The sequence below is a fragment of the Pollicipes pollicipes genome, unplaced genomic scaffold (assembly GCF_011947565.3).
Source record: "Pollicipes pollicipes isolate AB1234 unplaced genomic scaffold, Ppol_2.1 Scaffold_4002;HRSCAF=4701_pilon_pilon_pilon, whole genome shotgun sequence".
Lineage (NCBI taxonomy): Eukaryota > Metazoa > Arthropoda > Thecostraca > Pollicipedomorpha > Pollicipedidae > Pollicipes > Pollicipes pollicipes.
The window spans coordinates 8,976,325-8,994,731 of NW_023596420.1; the positions used below are offsets into that span (position 1 = coordinate 8,976,325).

General features: G+C 56.3%; 2 protein-coding genes across 2 annotated transcripts in view; one reads left to right on the forward strand and one right to left on the reverse strand.

Moving 5' to 3' along the window:
- Positions 1–1,359: 1,359 nt before the first annotated feature.
- Positions 1,360–4,123, forward strand: LOC119093505 (putative OPA3-like protein CG13603). Its single transcript, XM_037216465.1, has 5 exons — positions 1,360–1,492; positions 2,490–2,667; positions 3,345–3,464; positions 3,792–3,973; positions 4,064–4,123. Exons 2-5 carry the CDS (start codon positions 2,529–2,531, stop codon positions 4,121–4,123), a joined length of 501 nt encoding a protein of 166 aa, XP_037072360.1. The 5' UTR covers positions 1,360–1,492; positions 2,490–2,528.
- Positions 4,124–5,515: 1,392 nt separating this feature from the next.
- Positions 5,516–18,407, reverse strand: part of LOC119093571 (equilibrative nucleoside transporter 1) — a 32,169-nt gene continuing 19,277 nt past the window's right edge. The window contains exons 3-11 of the mRNA XM_037216540.1: positions 16,401–16,558; positions 12,532–12,677; positions 11,928–12,045; positions 10,437–10,566; positions 8,283–8,411; positions 7,917–8,040; positions 7,579–7,664; positions 6,783–6,982; positions 5,516–6,145 (exon numbers count right to left, since the gene is read on the reverse strand). Of these exons, the coding sequence (XP_037072435.1) occupies positions 6,034–6,145; positions 6,783–6,982; positions 7,579–7,664; positions 7,917–8,040; positions 8,283–8,411; positions 10,437–10,566; positions 11,928–12,045; positions 12,532–12,677; positions 16,401–16,558 (1,203 nt within the window). The 3' untranslated portion in view covers positions 5,516–6,033. The remainder of the gene's footprint in view (positions 6,146–6,782; positions 6,983–7,578; positions 7,665–7,916; positions 8,041–8,282; positions 8,412–10,436; positions 10,567–11,927; positions 12,046–12,531; positions 12,678–16,400; positions 16,559–18,407) is intronic.

Genomic DNA, 18,407 nt, shown 5'->3' on the forward strand with positions numbered 1-18,407 from the left:
GACCCCGATAGGAGCGTAGAGCCCAAAATTCAAGCACAAAGACGCAATGTGTGGGGGCCCCCGAACAGTCCAGCGGGGCCGAAGAGGCCAACAGAGGAGCCCCGACAAGCACGTGGGCCCCCATTAAAAAAGGACGTACCTAAGACCCAATGTACAGGGCTCTCCAACGATCGAATGCGCCCGAGCAGGTTATCAGATAGGCCGCTGACAAGAGCGTAGGACCCCCATTGAAATAAAAAGTGCCCAAGACCTAGTGTGGAGGGCCCCAGGAGATCAAATGTATCCTAGCAGGCTATCAAGATGGCCCCCGACAAAAGTGTAGGGCCCTAAGCAAGTGAACAGATAATTGGAAGGGCCCTAGACAAATGCATATGGCCCCTGCACATATCGCAAGTGTGTCCGTAGGTTAATCGAGACCAACGAAAAGGGGCCCCGAGCAGCCGAAAAATTTCCGGCATGTCAACACATATGGCTCCCGGCTGTAGCTCACAGAGCCTTTCTGGCGAATGGAACTAATCCTTTGAATGCCCCTGATTGATAAAAGTGCCCCGGCACTCTAGCAGGAAGGGCCTAGCAACAGTGCAGTGCCCGCCGAGCCAATGCAAAGAAATCAAGGCAACGTGGAAGGCTCCTTAACGATCAGAATGGACCTGGAAGTGGCCAGATAGGTCCCCCGGAAACAGCATGTGCCGGAGATGGTAATGTGGAAGCTGCCGCTCTTTGTGATAGATGGCTTGGTGCCGATCAGCATGATGTCTGTCTTTTTGGGATTCATTCTGAGGCTATTTGACTGGAAACAGTTTTGAAGGCACTGAATGGATTCCTCAACAAGAGCTTTCAGGTCGCACAGAACGACGGCAATCGGCAGTAGCGGAGTCAGGAGTTGGGTGTCATCGGCAAATCATCGGCATCGGTGCCACATCAGGTTCCGTCTGATCCCGTCTGGCTCCGTCTGACCGTGGTCGGTTCCGTCCGGCCCTATCTAACTCCATCAGAAATCGTCCAGTTCCATCCAGTCCCGTCTAGGCTCATGACATTCCATCTGGTCTCATTCAGTCAGGTTCTAGCTCCGTCCGGCTCTGTGTGATCCTGCTCTGTCCCTCTACGACTCATCTCGTTCACTGTCCGTGTCTAAGCAGCGGCACGTGTGATCGGCAAGCGCCCGGATACTACCATAGACTTGCCGGTCTTAGACGAGCGCATGACGGTTATCACGACGGTAGTATCAAAGTGGTTCCTGTGACGTCATCATTCAATCAGCTGGAAGTGTTGGTGATCTTCACAATCTTCGTAAAATCAGCTGACAGCCGCAGCACAATTTGTGCGTCTGCTGTTGATGATCCGGTAGGTAGTCGTTCCCGAGGAAACTTTGATTATACGGCTCATGGAACTTTACTAAGGGATTTGAGGTACTCATGAAGCTCTTGTGCATCTACTGATACCAATATTGTGTGATTTTCATGTAAGAAATAGCTGCTTGAAGGTCGTTTAAGTAAGTACGACGCCTGCGCCTATGATACCTTTTTAAACCAGAAGCGAGTGGAAGGGTTGCTGTGAACGAAAGGGCTTTTGATTGTTAGTAAATGGTAGAGTGAGGTGAGGTGCTGGAAGATTAATCATTTTCAGCTGTTATTTGCTGGCAAGACTCCAAACTGCTGTGTTCTGGTGTGGATGTTCAGATAGTGAACAACTAGTGATGGATATTGGCCAATTACTAAATTGGGGTGCTCTGGGCCCATCAAAATTTTATGGATTCCATCAACCTTAAACAGGTTAAAGTAGATGAACATTGGTTTTCCATCATTTCACACCCTCTTACAACCAAAATGTCTTGAATGTTTTGCTTGCATGGATTTGGATTCTGCATACTTGTCAAGCATAGTGTGTTGCATGTACTATGAACCCACCACCTATGTTGAGTTGTCCATTTCGAACAGATAAAACTGTCTCCACTCTTTTTCCAAAAAGCAGTGAGAGAGTTTTGTATGTTGCATAATGCTGTGGCACTTCAACCAGTGCTGTGGTTAACCCTTGATGATCAGTTGTCAGCTGATCATCCCATTTTATTCAAACCAAACAATGTGTGCAGTCTGGGATTGGTATCTAATGCTGCTGGAGGTTAAGTCCAGTATCTTTACCATAGACCAACAACAAAAGCAAACTTTTGCTTCCGCATGCCTTGTTTTTTAGTTGTTTGCATTATTTTGTTAGGGAAGTATCCAAAGCCAATAATCCGGTTATAGAGGTAGTCGACACCACAAGCAGCAGATACACATAAGATAAGAAACATGTGGGTTATCAGAGGTAGATTCCATGTCAGCTATTTGAACTAAACATTGTATCTGAAGTGTTTTAGTTAGCTAGAGACAGTCTCATGGTGTGGAATGCTGCAGGGATATGTTGTGCTTCAATAATGTGCATGCTACAAACCGATTGGCCAGATCCCTTCCCAAGCTACTCATGAGACATTGTGCTTTTCATGGTTTCAGTTAACAGGTGGCAGCAGGAAGTAACAGGAGGCAGCAATCATGGTGGCAGCATTCCCACTTGCCAAGTTGGGGACGCTAGTCATTAAACAAGTCAGCAAGCCACTGGCCAATGCGATCAAGGAGAGGGCTAAGCAAAGCTACTTTTTCCGGACCTACCTCTGCATGCCACCTGCACAGTGTAAGCACGCTAAGTGACAGATTTGTACATGCCATGCGTATTGCTTAACACAAAATGTAATATGAATGTGGATGGGCCAAGGAGGTTTTGTTACAGTTATTTTGTCATTTGACAGGTTGCACAGCATATTGGGCTCATGACTGTCCATCAGTGGTTATTGTGTCACAATTGCTTCTTCTGCTGGCTGGATCTCAACAACCATCATGATGACAGTATGGTGAAGCCTTTTGGTGTGAATTCCGCGCGTCGGGTGTAGGGTCATCGACTTCGCCGCGACACTATGGACCAGCGCTGGCCCCCGTAAAAACACATCAGAGCTATGCCACCCTGTCCATGTGACGTCAGCACCGGACCGACGTGCTGCCGTCCCCGACCGTGCTGGGCTTACATGATTGTTACCTGTTTTCTGCGGAGTGAGTGTGGGGGATGATTTATGTGACAGTGACCATGCGTTCCCCACGTATCTTTCGACGGAAGGCGTAACGGCAACAAAGCGTTGGTAGATTGTAATAACACTAGTATATCTCCGTGTCTGTTCTACTTCTGAGACACTGCTGGCTGTCCAAGCGTGGCCGTTCTGGCACATCGCCGGCCCTGTGCTCGTTCAAGCAGTGATCAGGTGCGCCGCGATGTGTGCCGGTGGTCGTCCTCAGCGCGCCCGCGCGGTCTGGTTTCAGTCTACCACTGGTGTGAGGTGCGGACCAGGATGTGGGTGATGAACCTCGGTCACACTGGCCAGGTTCCCAAGCTGAACGAGGCCATGGCCATCGATCTCGGCGCCAACATGCTCGGCGAAGGTGGGTCTCAAACTCCTGACTCCCCACCCACCGAGGCGAGCGCCGTTGACGGTGGCTAGTGGCTGTGGAGGCGTGGGCATTACTGCTGATGTGTTGCGTATTCGATTTACATCTGCGTACGTATTACAGGCTGTGTGTATCCTCTGCACAGTGGTAGTTATGAATTCCATGACAACGGCGTATGATGCATGGCTGCTCACTTGCAGCATGTTTTGGAACTGACGGGCGTTCGTATTTTGAGACGCGTAATCTCGAGTCACCCGTCGGCTGCGCGCCGGCTCTGACCGTCCGGTCGTCTGGGCTGAGCCCGTACCGCCCGCTCGGCAGGCATCATCCTGGGCATCGCTACCGGCGTGCTCGTGTATGAATACAACCGGTCCAGCAACAAGGAGGAGGCGCGCGAGGCGGCGCAGCACGAGCGGCTGCGGCAGCTCGAGTCGCGCCTCGAGGACCTGCGCTTCACCACCGAGCAGCAGGACACGCGACTCCGCGAGCTCACGCGCCAGCTGGTGGCGCTGGACCCGCGGCCGCCGGCGCCGGCGGCGCCCCGCCCACCCGGGCAGACCCCGCCGCCGCCTCCTCCGCCGCCGCCGCCGCAGGCCGGCGTTGGGCTGGAGGCGGCTCTGCAGGAGGCCACGGGCCGCGTCCGCGGAAGCTGAGGACGCCGGGCTCGTGGGGCGGCTGGTAGTCCTGGAGCGGCCCGGAGTGGCGGCTTTGTGCCTGTGCCGGCGGCGGGAGCGGCGTCGCTCGGCCGCCGGCTGCGGTTCCACCCGGCGACCGACGAGTGAGGTCCTGTGTGAGAGGAACTGGAGCGTGGGCGGCGGGCCGGCTTCTAGGTAATGCTGGAGGCGCAGCACGGCAGCAGTCCGTGACCTCACGCGTTTTTATTGGTGAGCTTCGAGATGAAGCGGCTCGTGTGTTATTCGCGTGAGGACGAGCGGCTTATAACGAGGCTTCCTGCTGCACTTCGCGTGCAAAACTGTGATGCTAGGCCCTGTTGCTGAAACCGTGCTACGTTTCGGGTGATAACCGAGCGGAGCGGTTTTCGCCGGTCAAGTCTAAGGCCCGTCCCTTGAGCATGTTGTCCCAGATATGTAGTGACTACGTGTGGCTCGCGCCCTCCCGGCCCCCGGAGCTTTTTCTTCCCCGGCCAGCACCGCCACTGCAGCCGTGCTGCACAGCTCGGCGGACGCGGCTAGACGGGTGTTCGCGTCAGCTGTCCGTCTCTCTCTCCGCCGCCCTCTCCGCGATCCCGGTGGCCGCTCGCTGCTCTCGTCGCCGGGTGCGGTCCGTCGCCTGGCGTCGGCTGTGACGGGCCGGTGCAGCCAGTGCAATATAGAAACGGCACCCGGTTGTGGAAGGAATCGCTGATGACGGAGCGAGTCGGACTGCGGTTCGGAAGATGTGTCACGGCACTCAGCTGCAATGGGTTCCAGGACGTAACGGTCGAAGCCTCCCCAGAAGTCCCTTGTTCGCTTGGAGGCTGACGTGCTGACGCAGATACAATGACGGGATGGACAGGATGTTATGCATCCTGTTACTGCAGGGTATCACTATGGGGTAGGGCGTGACATGCAGACGCCAAACAAGACGTGACGCCAAACAAGACGTGAATGTAGGGCGTGACAAATAGACGCCAGACAGGACGTGACGCCAAACAAGACGCGACATGTGTAGGGCGTGACATGCGACGCCAAACAATGTAGAAGATCGCATTTCGCAAAACGCGACACTAGCAAAATTTGTATCTTGTTTTTCTGGTGATTTATTTACAACAAAGGGACCATACAATTTTCCGTCCATGGAAAATGGTCTGAGCGCGCTCGGCTCGATGAACGAGGCGGGGGAAAGCTGGTCCCTAACATCACGTGTAATATATATATATATATATATATATATATATATATATATATATATATGCATTTACCGGGACACTACATTTTCGCGACACCATGCCCGGGTGCTTGCGATCAATCTCAATCCTGCAACTATATCGCAATGGTGTGCACCACAACGCCATTCATTTTCAAACTGGCACCGGAAACCCATCGTGCGGTTTTCACGTTTATTACCCTGTTTCTTAGACAGTGAAGTGCAAAGACAACGTATCTGCCGTGACTAGCAAAAAAGAACCGGCTTGCACATCAAGCGACATGTATGACGCTCTCCCCGCAAAACGAAGTACCTCGGCAACAACGAATGGACACAATAAGCGGCGGCACCAGCACGAGCCGCGTGACCCCCGTGTGGGCGTATTGCGGCCGTGGCGTGAAACGGAAGCTTGCTGCCCTCCTGGCTCTGCACTCATCTGGCCACCTCTGCCTAAATGGCCGGCTGCAGCTGCAGCGCACGCGCTCTTTCTCTCAGCAGGCAGTCACCCATGGCAGGCGTCCGCCGGCCCCGCTGGATCCTCCGCTGGGCCTTTGCTGGCAGCCGTGGGTTCCTCCGCCGGGGCGTCTGTTGCCCCGTCACCAACCCTCGGGCAGGAGGCGCGTCCCGGCTGGTGTCGGCCTGAGCCTCGGCCGGGCCGTAGCCCCCTGCGCTCCCCGCCCGTCCGCCGAGGCCGGCCTCAGATGATCTTGATGGTGACGTTGCTGAGCAGGGCGCCAAGGCACAGGCCGAGTCCCAGGAAGGCGGCCATCATGGAGCTGGCCGTGTTCTGCTCCTCCGGCTCAACAGAGCTGGCGGCAAACACGCCACTCGGTCAGCCGAGGTCCACCCAATGACCTGGCGGGGTCCATCCACTGACCTGGCGGGGTCCACCCACTGGCCTGGCGGGGTCCACCCACTGGCCTGGCGGGGATCCACCCACTGACCTGGCGGGGGTCCACTCACCGACTTGGCGGGGGTCCACCCATCGGCCTGGCGGGATCCACCCACTGACCTGGCGGGGGTCCACCCACCGACTTGGCGGAGAAACGCTGCCACATCGGTCGACGTCAGGCTCATGAACAGCTGACAAATTACCGGGTCTGCTGCTGATTGCATTATCTGGTATGCGGGTTTAAGTTCCCGATCCTGTTCCGTCCAAATCGCGTCTGCATTTCAATATCGCCTCACCGACACCGGGCGTGAGGGTCCCAGCACGAGTCTCCAACACGAGTCTTCATCACTAGTCTCCTACTAGTGATGAAACGCGTCCGGTGACTCGACGTTAAGCGTCTGAACGCAGGACACAAATTGGCTACGGCGGCCCCCGAAGTGACGTAAGCCCGGCTATCCACCGCAAGGCTATACGCCACGCCACGTGTGCGCCGGGCACGAGGCGGACCGGAGCACCGGCCGCTCAGCTGAGCGAGCCGGCGGGTGCGCGCTCACCCGGGCCCGTAGATCATGCACAGCGTGGCCAGGTAGCCGTTAGAGAGGCCGAACACGATCATGATGACGATGTAGTAGGCGTCGTGGTCGAACACGGTGGTCAGGTGCTTGTGGTCGATGTTGCAGTACATGAAGAGCGGGACGAAGACCACTCTCAGCACCACCAGCGCCAGCACAATGTACCACTGGTGCTTCTTCGGCTGTTGGGATCAGGCCGGCCCGGCTAGTCGACGGCAGGAACTTCACCATCGATGAGGAGCGCCCTCATGCTAAACGCTTTCCGAACTAGAGCAATAGCAAGTTTGCTTGCTTGGAAGGGAACGAACAGAGGCGCGGCCATATCGAGGCCCACAATATGATACATTCATCACAGGCCTTACTATGGCCTTGATATCATGGCATACATCACATGAGCTAATCACGAATAAACATGAATCGCGGCATGAGCCGATTAGTCCATGCTCAATTAAGTTTGCGCAAAACGGCCACCCGTCCATGTTCGTTACCATACAAACCATGCCAGCGATGCCTTCTTTGACATTGTCAGACCGTCACGACCTCCATCGATTCTGCCGACGCTCTACGTGGAATTACGGCAGCACAGCCTGTATACACATTTGGAATGTGTGTGCAGGTGCGCGTGCGTGTGTGCGTGTGCGCGCGCGCGCGCGCGCGTGTGTGTGTATGTGTGTGTGTGTGTGTTGGTTCGGTGTATTCCTGCCGTAGTTGACGCCTTTGTCAGGCTAGAGGAGGATGTAACGTGAAATGCTTTGCACAGTTCGGTCCGGCTACTCACCCACACTGTGTAACCGCCGCATATTCTGCCGATGTAGTCGGTCAGATTGAACAGCAGGAAACAGCACACGGGCACAAAGTAGTCACCTGCAACGCACCACACACGCGCGGGTGACACGCGCTCTGAGAACAGTGGGCAGCACTGAACATGAAATACGAAGACGACAGCAGATTATGGTCATGGTAACCAGATAGTCGATTCATCCGCGATGACGGTTCGGGACCACCGAAACCCACGACACCACCCCAGTGCACCGAGCTGTCTCAACGCTGCAACCTGACCATGATCCACTACATTTTGCAGGGGTGCGTGCCATCCTTCTCCCAGTCACCACTCACGGGCCCAGACGGACGGGTTCTCCTTGGTGCTGGCGCGCATGGGCTCGATCTTGGCCGTGATCGCCGGGAACATGGACAGCGTCACCAAGAAGACCAGGCACACTGCCAGGGCGAACCACTTCACCTGTCGGCAGAGAGGCAGGGCTTCAGCAGCGGGCGGCGGCCCGGCCGGCTCCCGTCACCCGGCCGTGCGACGGCGCAGCTCGCTGCGCGGCCATCCGTCCAGACTACCGGCACGAACCGGACCCATCGGGGTCTGGAGGCCCTCGAGGATAGGTGGGGGTCAGATGTCACGTACCGCCATCTACGCGCTCTGCACGTGGCCGGTGGCGCCGCCTATCTAGCGGCGGCCGTGGGTCGGCTGACCTTGAGGAAGACGCGCCACACGGAGACGGACGGTGCCTTGACGGCCGCGGACGACCTCTGACCCAGGTCGACCAGCTCATTGGCAGCCCGCTTAGGACCATGCAGCACCGTGTAGTACTTGTAGAAGGCCTGGCAAACACGGACGGTATGCAACTATCAACCGCGGCGCAGCTAACCGCGGATGAGCGCAACAGAGACACTTGGTTTTATTCGCAGCTTTTGCAGGGTTCACATACTTGCTGTTGTGAGTGCGCAAGTCAGCAAAAAGCAATTCGCACGATTAACATCCCGAAAGGCAAAACCACCTCGCCGACAGAGCCTCGCCACGTCGCCAAACCACCACAGCCGAAGTAAAAACCGAAGCCGAAGTATAGCCGAAACAGTTTAGGACTTAAACACACTTAATGATGACCAAATGAAGGTCATACTACAAATCACGCATTTCCAAACTTTACAAACATGCAAGGATCAAGCCCCTATAATCGCGCAACGAATGGCGCGCTGGAAGCTGCAGGTACCGGAGATATCGCGCTAGCACGACCGTTTCGATCCGATTATACTCCAAAAAAGCAGGCGAAATGAGGCCCAGCCCAGACAGCCAATGATGCTCGTCTGAAGGGCGGGAGGGAGGGAGGGGGGGGGGGGGGGGGCGCCCGGCACGCGCTCCATTACAGCGACCGTCGGATTCCCGGCGGCATCCGGGCCGCACAAGTGATCGCGTTCCGCCCGGCATCCTGCCCCGCTGCAGCCAATTGAGGCGTTGACGTGTCCGTGTGAGTCCGACGGGTACAAGGCGAGCCGAACTCTGGCAGCGGACGCCGAGAAGGCAGAGCGCAGCCACGTCGCTGACACTGCTCTGCCTCATCCCCCCCCCGCCCCACCCCTGCCCCCGGGCGAGACGGCGGTTAAATCGAGATCATATGTACGTCATCAGCACAGTCATCGTCGCAGAATCGTTGCAACACGCTCACGTCAGCGATAGGAAGCTGGCAATGACTGCAAGACTGTAATTCGCCTCTCCCGCCAACAGCGGCCCTCGTGCTGTGGGAGAGGTGCCCTCTCCCCTGGCCGCGCCGGCCGGCCTCGCGCGCCCGCCGCCCGGCCGGGAATACTTAACAGCTTGCGTCCCGGTGCAGATCAACACAAGCCCGGAGCTGGCCGGAAACGCTCGGCAGTGGTACGTGGGAAATGTTGAAATGAGGCCACTCTTTAGAAACGACAGGCGCCCGGGACTACCACTTGCTTTAACTGATTCGCCAGCTACAGACAATATACTGCCCATCCCCAGCCACTACACTTATCACCGGGGCTTTCAAATGTGCCCCACCCACCCGTGTAACCTTTTTCATTGTTCAATTTGTTGATGTGACGTTTTTTGTACCAACTACTCCCTGCATCAGAGCGCCCCTATGACAACCGCACGCCCCAGGTGTACCGGATATATTTTTTTTGAAAATCTCCCCCAACCCATTTTTTACGATTTCTTCTAGGCACTCATGGCCGAACCCGATCTCTCCAGGAATACAGCAGGAACGGGAGGAGCATCTATGACCGCTTGTCTTGGTTTGGGGCGGGGTGATGGAACTAGAGGAGGGCGTTAAGGTGTGTGTGTGTGGGGGGGGGGGCCTGAGGTCTCAACTTCCTGAAAATTTCAGGCTGGCCCTATGAGCGTTGATGCATAAGCAATGGCAGTGGTCCCTTCCCGTCTCCAAAACCAAGGACTTTGTTTCTCCTGGTTTGCGGACTCCCAATTATTTGGTTTGGGTTGGTTCGTACAAGAGCCCTTTCAGCCATCCGTGACCATTTCAGAGAGATGGGATCTAGGAGAGCAGATAGTTCATGCAGGACTGCATAGACCAGGGAGCCCCCCCCCCCCCCCCACCGAGGCTTGGCCCCTGCAGGGCTCGACGCCACGACTGACATACCAGGTGGCACTTAAGCCCAATCATGATTCATGCATGCAGCGGCTTGGCCTCGAATAATTGGGGCGGCGCGAAAATGAAACGTGAATGAGAAACGGAAAACGAATCCGCATGACTCGCAAGGATGCACGGACTCCCAGGACGCACGGACTCCAGACGGCTCGGATGCCCGGGGGCCACGACTCGCGTGGCGCGTGCCGGCCGACCTGGTGGTCCCGCGCGCCTCCCTCACCATCCGCGTCATCCACAGGTAGGCACCCATCGAGACGGCCAGGGTGATGTCGGCCAGGGTGAAGTAGACCAGCGCCGAGTTGACGGCCGCCGCCACCTCGTCGTCGCCGGACACGGCGATCGACACGATCCTGGCGGAGCGCAGATGAATTAGTCAGATGCCGCGGCCGATTGTCCGCCACCGCCCGGTGATGAGCAGCGGCGCTCGTCTGCTGCAATCGTGCTGTTGCATTTGAAGAAAGAATGGGGCAGTGCGTTGACATCAAACTAAAGGTAGCAAAATTATAAAAGAGTATATCTAAACCGTCTCGAGACTGACTGAATCATGTCGCAGCGCAGTCGGCCACGGCTTCACTGTTTGGCGCCACATTTCCATTGGCACGGCTCGGCCGTACGCCTTCGTCTCAGACGCGCCAGCCTAGCGATGCGGGTCTGTCATAGGGCGACGGATTTTCGGTGGGGCGGGGACACAGCAAGCAACATGCCTGGAGCCAGACGTTCACCTTCTGAAGCTTCAGCCAGCACCGACCGAGAACTCCTCATTACTCGTCCTGCCCTTCAGATTAACATCTGCGCATGCGCTTTAATGTCAGGCTTGCCCTGGATCTCACAGATCATTCTACAAATTTCGGGTAAGTGTCCTACGGTCCTACTCAAGCATGTTTCAGGACATTTTACAATATAATAGCATCCATTTGATTCTTTCCAACAACAGAACACACGTGGCAGAATATAACACTCATAACCTCAAACCTGCGATCAAGGCAGGACATCAGCTTTCAAATTGCCGTGAAGGACGGTTTTAGAGTGGTACGACAAGAAAGCGAAGGACTGCGAACCACGTTGACATGTGAAGCGTATTACTGTTATGCAAAACTAGCACACAACCTGTCTTGTGCCGGCTGACTGGTGAGCAAGGGGAACTGGGCGTGCTGGTGACAGATCAGGCATACTACGTGATAACAGTGGGGCGCGTGGTTGCAGCTCGCACCGCCATGAGCTTGCTTCCAAACCATGTTAACATACGTGAAACGGACACACGGGGTACCCGAGTATCACCAGCGTATCTCTCCCTCTTCCCCAAGGTGTTGACTGGTGCATATAACCTTACAAAGGGTATGGCACATAGGCACTCCCAAATCCTCTGATTTCAAGGATCCTATTTGTTTTGATTTGTTATCAATGATCCTATTTGATGAAACGATCCTGGTTGCCTAACGATCAGATGATCGTTCCATAGCCAGCCATTTCGACAGAGGGTGGTAACAATGTCTCCTAAATGGCAGAGCGCCGTATTGTTAGACGCTCTCGCCAGGCACCCTGTGCCGAATAGGATGACGCTGTAGAGGTTACCAATCCCGACAATTCCGGCCAGTCTGCGCCGCCTGTCGCGCCGGCCGCTCAGGCGGCGGCCGGGGTCCGCCAGCGATTCCCCCCCCCTCTCCTACCCTCCCGCCCCCCCCCCCCCCCCACCGGTCGGCCCCGTACCGACCTGCAGACGCAGGCGAACACGGCACCCAGCGCCTGGCCCGACAGCACGGCCGACAGGTACTTGGACGGGAACTGGGCCGACAGGCCGAACAGGCCGCCCTGGAACACGGCGGCGCCCACTGTCGACCGGCAGGCGCAGGTCAGTACACGAGCACGGCGGCTCACACAGGTCAGCGCGCAACACAAGACCTACGCAGGTTAGCACGGAACACGTGACCAACGCAGGCTAGCACGGGACACTCGACCAACACAGGCCAGCACGGAACACACGATCGACACAGGTCAGCACGGCACACACGACCAACACAGGTTAGCACGGAACACACAATCGACACAGGTCAGCATGGCACACACGACCAACACAGGTTAACACGGAACACACGATCGGTACAGGTCAGCACGGAGCACACGACCGACAAAAGTTAGCACAGAAAATACAGAGGACAGCATGGAACACAAGCCGACACAGGTCAGCACGGAACACACGACCGACACAGGTCAGTGGAGAACACGAGACCTGTGTCGGTGTCTTACGCTATGTGTTGGTGTTTCACACGCGGCCAAGAACGGAGCGCCGCTGGCGCACCTCAAGCCACGGGGCTTACCATTCAGAATCACTACCATCACCATTGTGATGGCGAAGAAGGTAGACTGCCATTGGTCAGAGTTCACGGGCACCAGGATCGTCGTGACAATGAAAAAGACGATGACGACGCCGAGTGCCACCAAAAGCTTCAGCTGCTGGTTGATCCTGCAAAGGGAATTACTCAGATGTATATTCATGTCAACCAAAGGGGCGGAGAACGATATCACGGCATCATTTACTCCGGCATCGGCAATGGCTGGTGCGGTCCGGTATCGACGTGCAACGAACCAAACTCTGTGTTGTTGGCTATGCAGCTTGGTACTTCGAAAACATCGGTATAGCTGCGGATAAACTGCCAGGCTTAAAAAGATCGGAAAAGACGGTGAGGGTAGAAGTCGATTCGGGTGGTGGATTTTGGTGAAGCTTTGGGTCGTCCAAAATCCGTCCCCGTCCTTTTGTAACATTGGTAGCTGGCACCAATCAGCTACCGCAACTGGTGACCTCACCGACCTTTAAGCTTCCTATTAGTCGCCCTGAATGGATTCATCGATACGCCCCCAGCCCGCTGCATTCCAGAGTCGTTTAAATGAGTCGTAATCCTTACTGACAAATCAGCTTCTGATGAATATCAGACATCGTTAATTAGATTACCAGCACCCAGTTCAACTGTTTAATTAGGTCATAAAATGGATTTGCTGGCAAATCATCTACCATCACGACAGTGGGCCGTACGGCAGCGTCTCCCGCACGGCCCACTCCGCCTACCACGTCCCAAATCAGCCCTCGTTGAAAGTACCAAGGTTAGAGAAGCACGTGTCAAGTAAAATAATGGCTGCAACATTTAAGCTTGTTCACAAAGCGCCCTTGTAGTACTTGACAGCTCAAGTTACTGATAATGTCATAGGTTGGGTTTGGAGTCGAATTCTTCTGGATTTTTAAAACGTCACAATGGGGTTCATTTACCAAAAAACTATTTATTGAGCAAGATACGTTCACCTACTTCGTAGTGTAGTTAGTCGGGACAACCCAAAGCATCCACCACGGAAAAGAAGCCCGTCGGGAAAGGGAGAGGAGCGCATATGTCTGGCATCATAAGCTCCTGCTGCCCCTTCCTGACCAACGCGGCGAAGGAATGCCCAGGCTCGCCTCCCTACTCAGTGGACATGCGCCTCCGCATCCACAACTGGGCTAATTCCCTGACGGGATCAAAACAGATCCCGCGGTCCGCTGCAGCTTCCACTAAGGAAAAGCCTGGCCTGCCACAATTCTCAGGTGAAAATTCGCCGATCGGCTTTAAAAAAAGTGACGCCTCGATGGCAGGGAGCGAAGGGGAAGCCGAGTGCACGATTATCTTGGCTGCACGTGGCGGCTGCTCCCTGCAGGAAAAGGCGTTGACAGCTCTTGCCAAAGCTGACTTTCATCCAATCCCAGAAGGCGACTGGGAAACAGAGAAGGGCCAAGAGGAGGAAGAGGTGACTTTACTACATCTTAAGGAGGTCGAAAACGACGGCGTGTGCCTGGAGCGCAAAGAAGCCAAAACGGTCTTGCAGGAGCCGTTAGAGCCGTTAGAACAAGAGCCGTTGGAGCACCCGTCGGTGCGAGAAAGAGAAACAACCGGCATCAGCTCACCACCGCCTGTTCCGCCCAAGCCATTGACGTTGTCGTCACGCCCCCGCAAAGTGCCAGGTAGGTTTACTGATCCACATCAAGCACCGCAAGAACCTTTCCTGGTGTCTTCCTCCACAGAGATGTTGGATGCCAGTGCGTCCCTGCCGCTGGAGATTCCCGACGACATAGGCCAGGCTTGCTATTCCTCCGAGGCACCAACGTCAAGCGCAACTCTGTCGTCGGAAACACCGCCGGACACTTTTCAGGCTTCGTCCTCTTCAGAGCTGTTGGACGCCATCTCCAACATGACGGCCGCACGTGGCTCCAAGTCACGCCGCTCGCGGATGACGAGCACACGCGCTCCGACGCCGTGGGCGGCGGACGGACCGCCGGAGGAGGAGCCGGGCGGCGAGGACGAGCCGCTGGACCGGGCGCCCTCGTCCGACGACAGCTCGCCGTACGGCAGCGTGAACGGCACGGCAGACTCGTCCTACCACACGCTGCCGACGCCGACCAGTTCGGCCGAGCGGGCCGGCGACGCGGCGGCCGGCGCCGGCGGCGAGCGGCCGGCCGCGCCGCCGGCGACAGCCGACCCGGGCGAAGTCAGCCTGCGCTACTTCTGCGGCGCCTTCCGGCCTGACGACCATTTCATGTCTCGCCACGCCGGCCTGGAGGCGATCGCGACGGACGTCAAGCCACCGCGCGTGACGCCCGGCCTCTCGGACAGCGCCGTCGGCCGGCCGGCAGCGGCGACGGCGGCGGCGGCGCGCGGTGATCGCCGCCGCGGCGTCGCCTCCGACAGCACGCTGCCGCTGTCCGGCCGTGGCTCGTCGCCAGAGCTGCCGGCCGGCGACGACTCGGGAGTGGCGCTGGAGGCCAAGCGGTCGGACACGGCGCTGCCGGTATAGCCGGCGGTCGGCGCCCGGCGGCGCGGGGCGTCGGCCACGGCCCTCAGGGGAGTGACGGCCGGATGCACGGTCGGGACGGCAGCTCGGTGGCTGAGAGCGGCAGCCTCATGTCCAGTGGCCCAGCGCCAGGCCAACGATGGAAATATCCGGGGATGATAACGGTGCAGATTCAAAATACGTCCGGAAGTCCATGCCATCAACGTTTCCGGTGCTTACCTTAGGGGTGACAGGGCATCTCCCGACATCTGGGTAATGGATGTACGCGCCTGAACGAGCACTGACTCAATTGCCAACAGTAATGGAGCGATGCCCAGAACTTTGTTCAACTATTTTATTTTGGCACTGTGCCGACAAAATACAGCGGCTACTTATTCATGCCTTCGCAACTATAGAATAGCAGCCTAACTATGATACTGAAATTTGCATTGGTAAGGATCTTATCGGGACCTGCAAGAGATCACTGCTCCCAATTAATGGGCATTTGCTTTAAAAGATAATGACGTTCTCGAACCACAAGCTTTTGTCAACCTTGTTGCACGCATAGCAGAGTTACCTACATACGCACATTCTTGTGGTACTCAAAAAGAAATGCATCTACCCGCTACAGTGTACAAACACGTTGTTGGAAGTACTAGCATATGGCTGTCAGTGCACACATTTGCTGCATTTAAGCCAACAAATTTACGGGCCCTAGTTCATCATCACCCAGAATCTGTGCCTCAGATGCTTTAGCCTGTCGGGCTCTTACCGACACAGTAAGAGCCAGACGACCCAGGCCGGGGCCACTGTTCAGAGTCTGAAGACCACTTCGCTGCATCACCAGACACGTCGGTTAAGCGCCCATTGTCAGCTATGCTGGTGCGGTGGTTCGATCTGACCATGTTGACGTCACTGTCTCAGATCTAATGATTGAATTGTATTGACGCTCATTGTGATCCTGAGCAAGACAGGCAACAGACCATTTGTCGACGAAAGGCGACTACACGCATGCATAAAGACCTAAGCATTTTCACCAATGTTCTAAAGACATGTTACAGCACTGCTGACAAACGTTTCGACCAACGTGAAATCTAAAGCTTTTGTACATACTACGGCTGCTTCCTCGCGCTCAAACACCACACCTGAAATATCATGCGAATTATATACAACACAGAACAGATGAAACACAAGATACGCACAGAGAATGCAAATTTCATTGGTGATGCTCATGGCGAAAGTGAAATGGGTATCGCCAACGTAGCAATATCCACTGCATTCACACTCTGTCATTTGCTACAATTGCATACGGTACAAAACGACAGACCCTCGAATCCTTCCGCAACAAAGGCTCGATCTACACCGCCTCCCCAGCGTCACGTCTGCAGCCACTTACTTGTCGGCCAGCACGGCGTTCAGCGTGAGGAAGATGGTGTTGGGCAGCATGGAAGCCACGCTGAGGTACGCGAAGAAGTTGTACTGCAGGTCGGTGGTGGTGTCGGTGGCGTTGCTGTTCGCGTCCAGTGTGGCGTTGCGGAATTTGTAGTTCCAGTACTGCAAAGAACACATCGCGTTCTGAAATTGGGGCGCGGGCTCGGTTGTGCATTCTTCTTCTCAACGGTGCCGGACATGCCGGACAACCCGCTGGGAAAGACAACGCCAAAACAAGCAAGTTCAGTAGGTCTCCGGCCGGACTAGCCTCCAGCCCAGCCGGTGGTGGATTGTCCGTTACGGAGTGCCGTTCCCGGAACGCGCCTCCTTCCGTCCTCGGCCGTGCGTCAATACCAGCGTGGTCCCAGCGAACGTGGTCGCGTCGTTGCCGGCAATAATGGCGGTAATGTAGAGGTGCATGGGCGCCACCTCGGTGCGTGGTTTCCAGCATTACTTGCCAACACGTGCGTGTCGCACGATGCAGGCCTTATACATCCATGGCCCATTCGGTGTCCATTTCGTAATCCCTTCGCTCTGACACGGAGCCCTGCAGCGTCATCTGCTCCAGGCCATCTAAAAGCCGGCCGTCGCTGCACGCGCCGCTCCACGTGCTCCGACGGTACGCCCGGCGGAAACCGGCGCCGCTGAGCCGTCGCCGACGGGCGGCCAGACGGCCACGTGGTCGACCCGACCGGCGGCGGCGGCGGCGGCGGCGGCCGCCGCCGCCGCCGCCGCTGGCCGGCCGCCAGCGCCGTGGGCCACGCGGCACGCACCGGAATAGACCCCCGGCGTGCAGGTGGAATGTGGAGCGGCAGCTGGCCGTAACGTCTGCTGTCGCCCCCGGGGAGTCACCGGGCACTGGACGGCGGCCCAGACAAGACACCGCCCCTGATACTTGTAGACAAAAAAAAGACAAGAAATGTACCAACCAAAAGGCGGCTTATATTCCCGAGCGTTCGAGCTCATTGGACACCACTCGAGATACATGTAGACAAAAGACAAGAAATATACCAAAAGACGGCTTACATTCCCCCACTTTCGAGTTGATTCTTTGTGACAGTCAGAAAATGCCACTTTGCCCCACGCCATACGCCATCTACCGCAATGCAATGCAGGCAGAAATTCATTCGTACCCGTCAAATATTCTTTGCTGGCTCCTAACCCTCGGAATACCATTGGCTGGTGCAGTGCAGCTCTCCCAGTACCTACCCGCGGCGTGGATCGGAACCCCTGTTGCAACCGCATCGGCCATGATAACCGCCAGCCCGTCCAGGAGCGACCGCACCCAGGGAGTGGCGGGGGGGGGGGGGAGACATCCAGCTGACGCGGGTTGCGGATCCATTACATGATGTCCATGAGTCAGGAGCACAAGCACGCTAGCACGTCATGTCATCTGACGCGATCGCCCCTGGTGACCGGGACAACCCGGGGAGCGACGTGGTGGACACGACCCCAGACTGAGACACGTCACCAGACTCCAGACTCAGACACGTCAGCAGACTCCAGACTGAGACACGTCACCAGACTCCAGACTGAGACACGTCACCAGACTCCAGACTGAGACACGTCAGCAGACTCCAGCCTCAGACAGGTCGCCAGACTCCGGCTCGCGGGTGGCGTGACCGACCCCGACCACGCGACGCCATGACTGCGCCCATCTGCCGCACCGGAGCCGGAGCAGGCTTGAGCTGCGACTTCCGTCCTCTGAGCTCGCGGCAGGCTAGCACTTCCTCAGGAAGCACTGCTTGAAGTGGAGACTGCGGTCAGGGCACTATGCTTGCTGAAGTGAAGTGACTTTGAAGTTAATGAGGAGTATAATAAATAAATCGTAAAACGCACCCGGCGGTAACGCAGAGGGACGGGAAGGCATGTCCTAGTCTCAGCGGCAGGGTGCACAACACATTGAAACTGCTTTTCATTACAGGTGCAGTGTGTTTGAAGTCCAATGAAGTAATTTCGATATGCTATTCGA